At 39.2% G+C, this 13,005-nt stretch overlaps 1 protein-coding gene across 1 annotated transcript in view; it reads right to left on the reverse strand.

Moving 5' to 3' along the window:
* Positions 1-6,866: 6,866 nt before the first annotated feature.
* The window catches only part of ZNF462 (zinc finger protein 462), a 184,117-nt gene continuing 177,978 nt past the window's right edge, over positions 6,867-13,005 (reverse strand). Inside the window, exons 12-13 of the mRNA XM_006864693.1 lie at positions 8,846-8,969; positions 6,867-7,563 (exon numbers count right to left, since the gene is read on the reverse strand). Of these exons, the coding sequence (XP_006864755.1) occupies positions 7,356-7,563; positions 8,846-8,969 (332 nt within the window). The 3' untranslated portion in view covers positions 6,867-7,355. The remainder of the gene's footprint in view (positions 7,564-8,845; positions 8,970-13,005) is intronic.

The following is a 13,005-nucleotide window of genomic DNA, read 5'->3' on the forward strand; positions in this document are numbered from 1 at the left end:
GTATTCCTTCCATCTTTTCTTGATGCATTCTGCATCATTCAATAATTTGCCCAGTGAATCTTTCAATAACGAAAGTCTAGGCTTGAATTTTTTCTTCAGTTCCCCCAGCTTGAGAAATACCGTGTTCTTCCCTTTTGGTTTTCTAACTCTAAATCTTTGCATATTTTATTATAGTATTATTATTTATTATAGTATATATATATGTATGTTGGCTACCCATGATGTAATTTCTTTTTAAATGACACTACTGTACTAGCAAAGGAGCTTTGGTAGCGTAGTAGTTACAAATTGAGCTGCTAATCCTAAGGTCAGCAGTTTGGAACTACCAGCTGTTCCGCAGGAGAAAGATGAGGCTTTCTGCTGCTGTAAAGATTTACAGCCTCGGAAACCCTGTGCAGGGTCACTATGAGTCGGAACCGATTCCACGGTCCATAACAACAACTGTACTAGCAAGCAGCTCTAATAGCATAGTAGTTATGAATCAGGCTGTTAACTGCAAGGTCAGCAGTTAAAAATTACCAGCCATCTGCAGTAGAAAGATGAGGCTTTCTGCTCCCATAAAGGTTTGCAACTTCGGAAACCCTATACAGGGTCCCTGAGTAGGAACTGACTCAGTGGCACATAAGCCCCACCACCATATTAGCAATTTAATGCAAAAGAACTATATGCCATTGTATCAGAATGATGTGAACTGGATTATAACATTTTTAATGTTTGTGAGTTGCTAAGAATTTTACTATAGACAATATTTTCTACAAAAATAATAATCCACATCTTCTACAACGACACTAATTAATGATTCAGTGAACCTAGTTGATTCAACAATCAGTTTAAAATTATGTTATTGACCAAAACAAAAAAGTGACTTTCATTAATTTTACTTTAAATGGTTCATGCTTCAATTTTGATACTTGTTTTGTAATAAATGACATAATGATAAATGAACGAGTGAAATGATGCTATCGATTTAATTATCAGAAAACAAATATTACAAAAAATTACTATATTTTTAGATAGAGCTTTTATCTCTGACATATTATAAGTAAATACATTTCTTCCTATCCTGCACTCTTGTACATTTTTCATTTAAACTGCCAAATAATATCTACTTCCATATATAATAAGAATAATGAATCAAGTTTTTCTTGAATCATTGTTCTACACTGAAGACTTTTACGTCTTTTTAGGGACAAAAATGAGCATTCCGTTGTGCAGTTTGTGATCATTACAATTAGGAATATGCATAAAGCCATTTCAAAATTGGGAAATACACATGGTATTTTTAATTTTTTTCTTTTTTGGCTTTAAGAACCAGAAATTTATTCTCTCTCAGTTTTGGAGGCTAGCAGTGCGAATTCAAAGTACTGGCTCTGGAGAACCGTCCTCATCTCCTTTCAAGGTCTGTAGGCCCAGAATTCCCTGGAGCTCTCCATGTGTCTTGGCATCAATCTTCCCCCAGATCTAGGAGCTTCACTGTACAGGGCCCAGGTACAAAGGACACACTCCACTCCTACTTTTTCCATCTTGGTGGTAGTAGGTACCTCTGTCTATTTACTGAATTTTATCTGTAGTTCTGGTGTGGTGCTGTAGGATAAGCACTGGACCACAAGGTCAGTGGTTCAAACCCACCAGTCACTTCTCAGAAACCCTATACTGTGAGTTGGAACTGACTCAGTGGCACTTAACAGCAATGAAGTTAAGTGGAAATACATGTCTACATGATTAAAATTTGTCTTTTCTGAATCTGTAAACTTAACTCTAATGTAAGAATGAAATTGTCATACTTCCTAAATGTCTGTATTTAGGTCATTAGCATAAGCTTGAACTAGTTTCTTGTCTTCATTCTGCATCAGGTAGAGTCACATTGTTTAAGAAGAAAGCCTATCTGAAAGAACTTCACACACTGTTACCCATATTTTCATGCAAAATTCAAGCATGTCAGTGATGGTGTAATATGAGGTTATGCAACATTGATCGCTGGTACTCAATGACACTTAACTGTGAGTGTGCAATGGAAGACGTCTCCTCTGATTCATCATGTTTACAAAATGAAGCTAATTTTAGCATAGTCTTTAGGGCTTCACAAATCCTTTTTTAAAAAAACCTTCTCCAAACTTGGTTTTGTGCTCCACTTAGTTGCTGCTATTTCATTTTTACTGGATCTAAAATTATGTCATTTTATATTTGATTCTACAATAGCACCTAAACTTTGAGAATAACTTTTATCCAACAAGTATAATTTATAGAAAATTCACATTCTAATTTGGACATTAGTACAAAAGTTATATTTGAAAATTATTCAGTGAAAATTTTATTTGGAGTGTGTAATTCTCTTCTGGTCTGAGAAGTTTAAAAGAAATACTACTTACAAGGCTGTCCAAAGTTGTTTCATTTGCTTGCTTACGATGTTTGTGGGTGTGCCCTTCACAGAGCTCTACAAGAGTTGTGTCTTTAAATAATACTTCAAAACTTGCACACTCACTTTCTGTCCTTTAATGCTATGCCTTCACAGGTCATTGGACTACTGCTGATATCCAGTGAGGATGACAACGATCACAAAGAATATAAAACTAATGCAAATCTATGTTGAGTCTGAAGACGGGTTTTGGTTTGCTTTGTGTAAGATCAGATATGTCACGAGCCATGTGATTATAGTACCACTGGTGGTTTCTTATGCAGTCAATGAGAACTGAATGTGAGGTGGTTGTTTTTGTTGAGTGCTGTAGAGTTGGTTCTGACCCATTGCGACCCTTTATAGGATTTCTTAGGAGCAGCTGGTGAGCATGAACTGCAGACCTTTGCAGTTCAGTCTCTACAGTCCAGCACATGAACCCGCAACGCTACAGGTTATATATACCAGATTAATCAGAAAAGAACAGGAAAATGTAATCATTATTGTATACAAAAAATTTTAAATGGTATCAATTTCATTTAGTGCTCTGCCAGTTCCCTTCCTCTGTAATGCTCACGTTTTTTTCCTGTTTGCTTCGCATCTATGGGTCTTGGTTTTGGACAACTAGAATCTGTTTTGTTGACTTCCAAAGCAAGTGCTTACCTAGTTTATTGGGTAATCTGTCCTGGAGTCGACCATTCTCAGCAATCAGACCCCATGATTCATAGGTGAAGATGGCAGAATCACCAAATAGGAGGCTGGATTCCTGAGCACCAGTAAATGAAAGGGAAGCCCTACTGTAATTGGAAATAAACCTTTCTTGGATGAATATTTTAGGGTTTACCTTATTGCAGCCCTTACCCTAACTAATCAATTCCATAGCACCTAGCAACAACTACCATGACTAATATATTAGTAAATGCAGTCTCTTTTACATAAAACAAAGTAGGAGTATAGATTAGGAATTAACTCAATAAAAATGTTAATTAAATATTTGATGGAGGACCTGAGGGAACAGGAATGTTTTGCTACAAGCAAAGACATTATGCCACTTTTTCTCCTTTATGAAAAGACACAAAGTTTCTCAACATACATGGCTAGAGTCAGGTATCTCTTGAACACTTTGTATTACAAAATTACTAAAACTTTGATTCTTCTTGACTGAGCCATCTTTGCTTTGCCTACCAGGAAGCACTGAGCTAAGTATGTGGTTTGTGCATGGTTTAATTTTTTAATTCCCATCATCATTTGGCTGCTCAATCATCATTTTTCCTTTGGGTCTTGGTTAACTTTTAGGCTTTATCTAACTGTGTATATCCTTATGTAAACCGATTGCCACTGAGTTGATTCTGACTCATAGCTACTCTATAGAACAGAGAACTGCCCCTTCGGGTTTCCAACACTGTAAATCCTGATGAGTGCACCCAGCCTCATAGTTCTCCGGTGAAGCGATTGGTGGGTTTGAACTGCCAACCTTAATGTAGCAGCCCAATCCTTAGCCCACTATGCCACCAAGGCTTCTTATACGTTCATTTAAGTCTCTTAAAACCTTTCCTTTAATGAAGGGAACAAGGAAAAGTAAGAACCAAGTTTTAAAAGTGAACTTTATACATTCTTCCTCTAACACTGGAAAGGCAGACAGTATAAATGTGTGTGTAACAATCAAAGCTGCTGATCTTAAGTTACTCTTCTGGGTCTCATGACAATTAATTTTTTCTTTGATTTATAACCTGGTAGCTTAAAGAATACGTTTATGATGGTAATTATTGGGGCAGTAAGAATTTGTGGTTCAGGTTTTTATGAGCCAAGTATGGCAACATTGTAAAGTAGATCTTCTCCAGTGGTTTACAACTTGTATAGTTAGTTGAAAATTACTGTGTTCATAGATTTATGGTCACCAGATGAAGTTGAATCACTGGCACTTCCTTTTCCTGAAGCTTTATACACCACTTTGAGTCACATTCCTGATGGAAAACATTCCTTCTATAAAAGTCTATCAGTTATTGATTAATAGCTGATGTAGAAATGTTAACATTTTCAAATTCCAGCTCTCACCGTACCTTAAATTTACGCTCACTTTCCATAGTTTGAAATATCTCTGGTGTATATTGCACTGAAGGAATCCTTGAAAGGTGCAAACTGTTAACAAGTTCCACTGCTAACCAAAAGTCTGGAGAATGGAGTTGACCTAAGAGGTGCCTCCAAAGAAAGTCCTGGTAATTGACATTCAAAAACTCAGCTGTTGAAAACCTTACAAAGCAGAGTTTTACGCTGACATGAATGGCAACTGGTATGTATGGAGAGGCCATGCTAAATTATTTCTTCATGTCACATCTATAATCGTTCTTGATTAAATAATTTACAATAGATGCACATAGACACGTGTGAAAAAAATTCTTTATTAATTTCTCACATTTCATTACAAAATGTATGTTGCAAACAACTTGAATAACCTACTTGTGTTTATTAAATTTTTTTTTTTAACCCTTGGCTTCAAGGACTCAGGGTGTCCCTATCTTTTATCAAGTATCAGGAAACACTGATAACTGGAGTCAATAGGTTATCATTTTGCTATTTATTTTCTTCTCTCAAGCTCTGAAAAAAATGTCCTCTGTATAAATTAAACAAAAAATGTTGTAAATTCTATGTCATTACAGTCAACAGAATTATAGTAATGCATCCAAATTGTGTGGCCACAAAATATCAGGTATGTTTTGAAAAAGAAAAAAAAAATGACATTCTAGCCTTGTTAAAAGGATAATGGTCCCATATTTTTATTAACAGGTTAGCAAAACAAAATCCAATGGATTACAATATTTACATGTTATTTGAAAAATAAAGTAGTGATAAAAGCATGTCACAATTATTTTCTTTTTTTTTCTTTCCTTTTTTTTTTTCAGTTTTTTTTTTTTCTTTCTTTTTTCTTTTTGGTAACCATTACAAACACCCAATCCAGGTATGGAACTGTTTAATACATTTGAAATGAGGCCAATTAAAAACAAATAAAGACACAAAATGAATCTTTGTCTAGATAGTTCACACCTTCCCCACTTTCTGGTTTCCACATGATGGCCCCATCCCTAAAAAAAAAAATTAAATTAAAACAAACACTCTACAAATAAAAATTCTTAACAGCAAGAAAATAAAAGGAAAACATGCTTTTCAAGTAAGCACTTCTTCCACAAATGCAACGTCTTTCCATGGATTTTATTTGAAGCTGTGTGGGACACTGTCATTTCAGCAATTCCCTTTCCCTTTCGGCCCTCCCCCCTCCCCCAACCCTGCCAAGTTAAAAAACAAAACAAAACGAAATCCCAAACATGAAAACCAATGGACTCACACTCACAGGCACACATCCAGGCGCGCACACACACACACACACTTCTAAAACCTAGGCTTTAAGGAAAGCTCTCTTCTACTTTTTGGAACAAAACCCTTTGCTCACAAACAGAATGTATAGACTTAGATTTTGTCTAAGCTGCTCTCCTCCTGAAAAAGCTAATATGGGGAAATAGAGCAGCTGGCAGCTAGATTTAAAAAAAAAAAAAAGAAAGAAAGAAAGAAAAAAGTAGTTCTCCAGGCTCCTTGTAGGATATATATTTCTCATCCACTCTCACCAAAGGGATGGGATTCTAGCACATTCCCTTTCTCCCTAATAAATGAGCAAACCCCCAAACACAATGCAAACAAAAACAGAACACATTTTAAATTCACACACAAAAGCCAGCTCATCCTAACAGAAATTATTTGTGTGAGACGGATAATGTGTTAATTTGACAAGCAACAAAAGGTGAAGAGGACCTCCTCATCTGGCCCACAAGCTGCATAGCTGTGCCGAAAGTTTGGTTCTTTAGTTAAATAAAAAAAAAAAAGAAAAAGAAAAAGAAAAAAGTTAACGTCTTTGTTATTTTCATGTTTAAAATAAAAACATTCCTATTCACAGAAAATGTAATCTCCCTTGCCCCAAAATTAAACAATAACAACACACACACACACACACACACAAACAATTTATATGATAAAACTGAATTGTGCTGTGTTTGTAACACTCAAACCAATAGAAAATAAACATGTGGCAAACAAAACTGCACAATCACCTTAAAATTAGCTCACATGAATCTACCAAATACTAAATTATAGTTAAACACTAATAAACAGCTTACCTGGAATAAAGGATGACAATTCACAAACAGTTATCTAATAATTAAAGTCTGTTTCTTTTTTTTTGTTTTGTTTTTTACTAAAATAATTTAAAAAATCACAGTATTTTAAGAAATAAAACCCACGTGGGGATTTTAAGCACAATTTGTGTTCCTTTCTTTAAAACTTTTTTTTTTCCCTCCATTCACCATCTTGCTCAGCAGTTCTCTCTACATTTAACCATAACGACGACAGGTAGTACTGACAAATGCAGAGAATTCCCTTGGTTAATTTTGAGGTACTAGGAAACAGGTGACTGTTTTATGCAAAGCAGTTTTTTTGTTTTCTGTTTTTTTGTTTGTTTTCCCCAAAGCGGCTGCAAGTTAGGTCTTGAAAAAGCTTAAGGTATTAAAACTAGAAAAACGCACCGAAAGTTGTGCGTCAAAAAGTTGTTCCCCTATGCGAAGTCTTCTACGGTCACGGAGCCTCTGTCCTCCACATTCTGTCCAAGACCACCACCGAGTACACCGTGTGCACAGGAGGTGTTTCCGTACTCCTCAACAAAAGGAACTTCCACGACGAAGATCCGGAAGAAAAGATGCAGTGATGGAAAAGGAGCCACATATGCCAACCATTTAAATAACTTTAATTTACATACTCATTCACAAAGGTACCAGTGCTTTGAAAATAGATTGTTCAGTCCTAAAAAGCAGCTTTGTTTCTGTCTTCTCTTTTCTGTCCCTCCCTTCTCAAGCCCAAGCTGGCCCCACCCACCTTTTCATCACGGTTCAAGTAAGGTTTGATTAAGAATTTCACCAAACGCTTATTCTTTTTTGGCCTCTGCATTCTCCAGGAGAGATTTGTCGGCAGCTACCACACAGATGGCTACTGTTTCGTTCTTTAGAGAAAAGTCTATCCCCATTGCCGCGTCCCCTGCCTTTTCCTCCATGGAGGCCATCTGGACACTGTCCTCCAAGCTCTCTTTTACATGGATTTCTTCTCTGGTCACCTGCTTGGTATCATTCAAAGCCCTAGAAAAGAACATTTATAGAAGGGACAAGATGAATACATATTTTATTCTAACGAAACAAAAAAGACTCGTGTTCTTATCCCCCCGATCTTAAAAAGATCTGGGCGTTTCTTTTGAACAAATTCCTGAACATACAACTTCAAGTCCCTGGGTGGTATACAAGATTAATTTGCTCGATAGTTAGCTGAAAAGTTGGAGATTCGAGTTCACCCAGAAGTTTCCTGGCAGAAAGGACTGGAAATGTACTTCAGCAAAATCATCCAGGTGTTGAAAAGCTTCTTGAATACCGTCTGTTCTGCCACATATGGGGTCCTCTGTGTTGGGTTGGCACCCCAAGTAACTGGTTATCCGTGCTTCCTGTTAGGCTTACATTATGTATTTCTGGCAACATTGTAAAGAATTGAACCTACAAAAAGCACCACTATAATATGTTTTGATTATGCCATGAATAATTTCCAGATTAATATTTTTATATCAACTCCTCTACTGGTCATAAAGGTAATTAGCAAGAATTGTCTTAGGTTCAAATTCAGCAGTTGAACCCAGAAGTTTGAAGATTCATACTATTTATTACAATTAAAAGAGCAACTCAGATACTAAACACTTAATGGACAGGCCCAGAAACAAATCATGGAAACAAACAACAAAAATCTTAGGATGCTGCCCACATCTTAGGACATTTAGTTATATTCTCTGTGGTCTAGATGCTTGAGGCTCCAAAGGCATTCTCTTCTGAAAGGGCCAAAATCCTAGGTCCTCTCTGTGCCTTGTGTGAGAGATATGAGGCTATGTTCCAGGATTCTGTAAGTATTTTACAGGTGTGTTCCCACCTACCTGGAAGGCAGGCAGAAGCTGGCTCTGTTCCCGAGGCAAGGCATTAAAGACACCAAGAGATGCCTGGGATTGTTCAAGGTCCCCTAGGGAACAAGTCAGTCAGAGGCAGGAACGGAAGCCAAGTCCTCTGACCCCCAGTCCAGTGCTCTATCTGAGAATACCATGCTAATGAAAGTTGAAGCGAAGCTGTCTTGAGATTTTGCTGCTGTACTACATGTAGGCTCAAGGGAGATGTGTCATTCATAAAAATGGTTTTTGACTTGTAGCTTGTGACGATGTCAAAAACCACCAGAAAAAGAGACACCTGTTCTTCACAACTGTCCCTCCTCCCACAGCCCAAATCTGTGGTAGCGAAAGAACTATGTACTTTCAGGAGAACAAAGAAAGAACCTGACCCCCCTCCCACTGTCCATTCTGAGCAAAGGCATTTTTGGGGTGGTCCCACTTACATTCCGTGCCTCAGCACATGCCTTTCCCATTCGGAGCCCTGTGAAAATGCCCGTCCACAAAATTCACATGGAAAACGCTTCTCAGTGTTCACAGCAGTCCCACAATCGGAAAATCTCATCAGATCTGTGAGGAAGCAGAAGTGTTGTTAGTGGTATGCCGTGTGAGCAGGTAGTATCAATGAGCCAACCCTCATCAGTAAGCCCTTTCCTACCTCCATGTGCAAAAGTCAGGTGGTGATAAGCGAGCCCCAGATTCCTTAGCTTTTTTCCTACCAGACTTGTCCCCTAAGGGAATTTTTGAGTACTTGTAGCCATTTCGGGCTTCTATCCCATTTCTCCTCACTTCCTTCACTACTTCAATGACAAATAATCTGTGTTAGGATTTCCCAAAGAACCGTCTTTCTTTCCCTTTGAAAGGTGCTTGTGCCTTTTTTTTACACTTTTCCACCTTCAGAGCCTCTCTGTTCAGCACACATTTGGTATCTATTGGATATTGTAAGTCCCACTAATATTACTGGTTTTATCTTTATTCACTACCAAAAAAAAAAAAAAAAATCCAGACTGCCGAATGGAGTGGACCAGGTTATACACCAAAGACCTCAGAGTTTTGACTGCTTTTGAGTAAGGTTGAAGGTTCAGACTTGTGGTCATCTGAGATGGGTATCATAATCAACACCTTTCAGGGTTGCTACGAACACAGATAGAGCTCTACGAGCAAGAATGTGAATCCAGGGCAAGTGATTGTTGTTGTTAAGTGCCGTCGAGCCGTCGAGTCGGTTCCAACCCACAGCGACCCTGTATAGGGTTTCCGAGGAGTGACATGTGAGCTTAAACCGCTGACCTTGCAGTTCAAACGGCTTTTCAGTCTGGAGCATTAACCCACAGCACCACACCAGGACTCCAAATGGAAGCTGGTAGAATTCTGACCTTCCAGACTAAGAGGGACTAGGAAGAAGGTCTGGTGATCTACTCCCAAAAGTAAGTCAGTGAACACCCAGGTGATCACAACAGTCTATACAAATGTTCCTGGGAATGAAACAGGTCTGCGAGGCATTTCTTTGCTGTGCAATATTGTCATGCGTAGGGAGCTAACAACAACAATGTGTCCTCAGCATGTCCTCAGCCAGTGAGGGATCCTGGCCAGCTGCCCGACATGGTAGTACTTCATAATTGGTGGTAATCACGAATGTGGGGATACATGCATGTTTCTGGACAGGTCTGTTGTAATCGTCAAATCTTGACTGTATTTGTTTGTTTCCTCCAAGGTGCCGGGCACATGTCTGGGGTTTGATAAATGTGGATTGGCTGGTTCATTGTTTCAAGTGCACTCCTCCTGGCAGATGCAAAGACTAGAGCATATATTTTTTTTGTGTTGTCCTGAGTCCCAAATTCACAGGCCTTTCATTAAAACCACAGAGGCCAAATCTTTGTGTGTGTAATCAACAGCAGGACCTGTATGGCTGTGCAAAGAGAGGCCAGTGGCAATGCCATGTGGACGGTCTCTAAGTATCTGACTGCTCTGTGCCTGCTTATACAAGATGTCACAGAATGATATCTCCTGTTTGAACCCCCGCCCCCAATAAAACCCTCCCAATGACGTTAACAGGATAGGTGTTTCTGTGCTGCCTTAATCTTCAGCACAAAAAGCTCTGTGAATGGGGCCAGTTTTAACAAAAGATGAAACATTTTCTCACAAATTAAGAAGATCACCCCACAAGCCATTAAAAATAATTGCACAGACTATCTTCCTTGATTCTTTTCATTGGAAATGAGACAGCACCATCTGCTCTGCGCATTAATTCCTTAGCAGGGATTATCTCGGGCAAGAAATCAACAGAATGCCTTCCCCGACTCCTCCCCAATTGCATAATGAGAGGGGGTGGGGCGGACAGGGCTTGGCTTTAGTTGGATTTCTTCATGCCTGGTTTCTTCTCTTTAAAATCTCCCCTGAGCTTCCTAGGACCTGTAGTTTGTCCCCAAGTCAGCCCTCTCTCCAGCTCCCTTGTTTAGAAAGGATGTTGGGAATTACACATTTCCAATTGTCATGCCTAAGAGAAGAGGGCTGCTGAATGCTTGCTCCTTTGCCCTTAGGAAATGTGAAACCAGTCATCTTGCCTTTCCAAAGGTTCACAAAGTTTCATCCTCAGAGGAGAAGGAGGAGGGCACTCATTACCTGTCACACATCAAATCACTCTCCATCAGCCCAAGAACCGCGCCAAATCACCGGGCGCTCTGCTCACAGAAGACATAACGTCTGGCAAAAAACACCCTGAGCTATTGTGTGCCATTTCTTCTTCTTGGCAAGAGTATACCTAGATGGTGGAAAATTGATTCTAGGTCTATTCAAAGGAGATGGGACAAAGGAGGCTGTTCTTTCAATGATTCCCAAGGGGGAAGGGAAGGTTTAGGCTTGTTAAGTCCCACTAATATTATTGGAAGTTATTCATGTAAATCTTGACCCACCAAGAGAGGAATACAGGCTTCTCTACTGCAGGACTATTTTTTTTCTTTCCATGTGGTTAAGGCTCATGAAAGTGGCTGCCATACTTTCCAGTGAGAAGCAATTGGAGACCAGAAAGTTCTTTCCAGTCAAACTAGGCTGATCTAATGCCACAGTGCGTCTGAGGCAGGGAGCCCATCCCACGGGAAGGGAAATTTGCCTGGTGCCCCGTGCATCCCAAGGACCATCTTTTTTAGTTCTGGTCTTCTGTTTGTTTACAGGAGTTAGAGAATTGGAAGGAGTTCTTGTGTCTGTAATGCTTACAGCCTCTAAAACTCACATGTTCAGCTTTAGAGACTGAAAAGTCTTAATATCCAACGAGGAATCATTTATTTCCTGAAGAGGTATGGCAGAACCAAGCACCACAGAGAAAAAGGAAAGAGCATCCTCTTCCAGGAAACTAAGAGACAGTACACAGATGTTAAAAATCCATCACTAAGAAAATGATGTTTGTGAAATGGTTAAAAAGAAAAAGCTACACTCTTCAGATCATTGCCATTTTCCTTAGGAAAAAATGGATGAATATGGCCTTGATTAATAAAAGTTGTAACTTTATAAGCAGCATTCCTGAGTAATGCTACCACCGTGTAGGAGGAGGAGATTATAATTGTCTGTATTTTAAGTTGATCAGTGGGCCAGGGAGTTTTGAAGAGCTAGCACATCTTGCTTGCCTGGCAGTTCTTGCTGTCTGTCTAGGTCTGCGTTTATGGGCTAAGTTAGACCCCCACCATTTGGCAAATGCAAAGTCCCCTGCCTCGGCCTCATGGCTAGGGCTGAGGAGCAGGGATGAAGGAAACAGAGGAAGGAACAGGAAAAGCCTTGGAACAAAACGGTCCACCATATAGTCTTCTTTGGGCTTATTAACAGAGCAGGAAAGCAAAGACATCTTGCAAAAGTAGACCGAAGAGTGAGACCCAAAATGCTTCCAAATGTCCAAATTCACATATTCCCTTTAATGAAAGACATTCCACTGCCAAGGGGTTGGGAGATGCATGTAGTGCTAGAGAGGTCTTGGTTTTGGAGCCAGAAAACCTAAGTCCAATTTCTAGGGGTTATTCATTTTGGGTAAGCTCCTGAACGACAATATCCTAACTGCACTGCAGGATTATCCATTCCTGGGCTAAGGTTATCTTAAGCATTATTTCATTTCATCTTTGTAACAACCCTATGAAGTAGGTGGTGTTATTATCATTTTATAAATGATGAAGGTATAAGGCGATAAATGAAACTACTTATCTAGTCATACAGCTAGAAAGTAGTAGAAGTAGGAGTCAAACCCAGGCAAGCTGACATCAGAGCACTCACATTCTACCAGACTAAATAACTAAGGTCACATAAAAGTCACCACCATAAAGCCCAGCACAGGAAGATACTCAATAAGAACAGCTAACACCATTCTTCACATTATAATTATACCGATAATATCTATCTAAGGAGTCCTGGTTGTTGTTGTTGTTGTTATGTGCCATGGAGTCGGTTCCAACTCATAGTGCCCTGTATAGGGTTTCCGAGGCTGTAAATCTTTATGGGAGCACAAAGCCTCATCTTTCTTCTGCGGAACAACTGTTAGTTTCCAACTGCTGACCTTGCAGTTCATAGCCTGATTCGTTACCACTACGATACCAGAGCTCCTGGTAGTAGAGGGGGTTAAACATTGGAT

This window comes from Chrysochloris asiatica, unplaced genomic scaffold, assembly GCF_000296735.1.
Source record: "Chrysochloris asiatica unplaced genomic scaffold, ChrAsi1.0 scaffold00069, whole genome shotgun sequence".
Lineage (NCBI taxonomy): Eukaryota > Metazoa > Chordata > Mammalia > Afrosoricida > Chrysochloridae > Chrysochloris > Chrysochloris asiatica.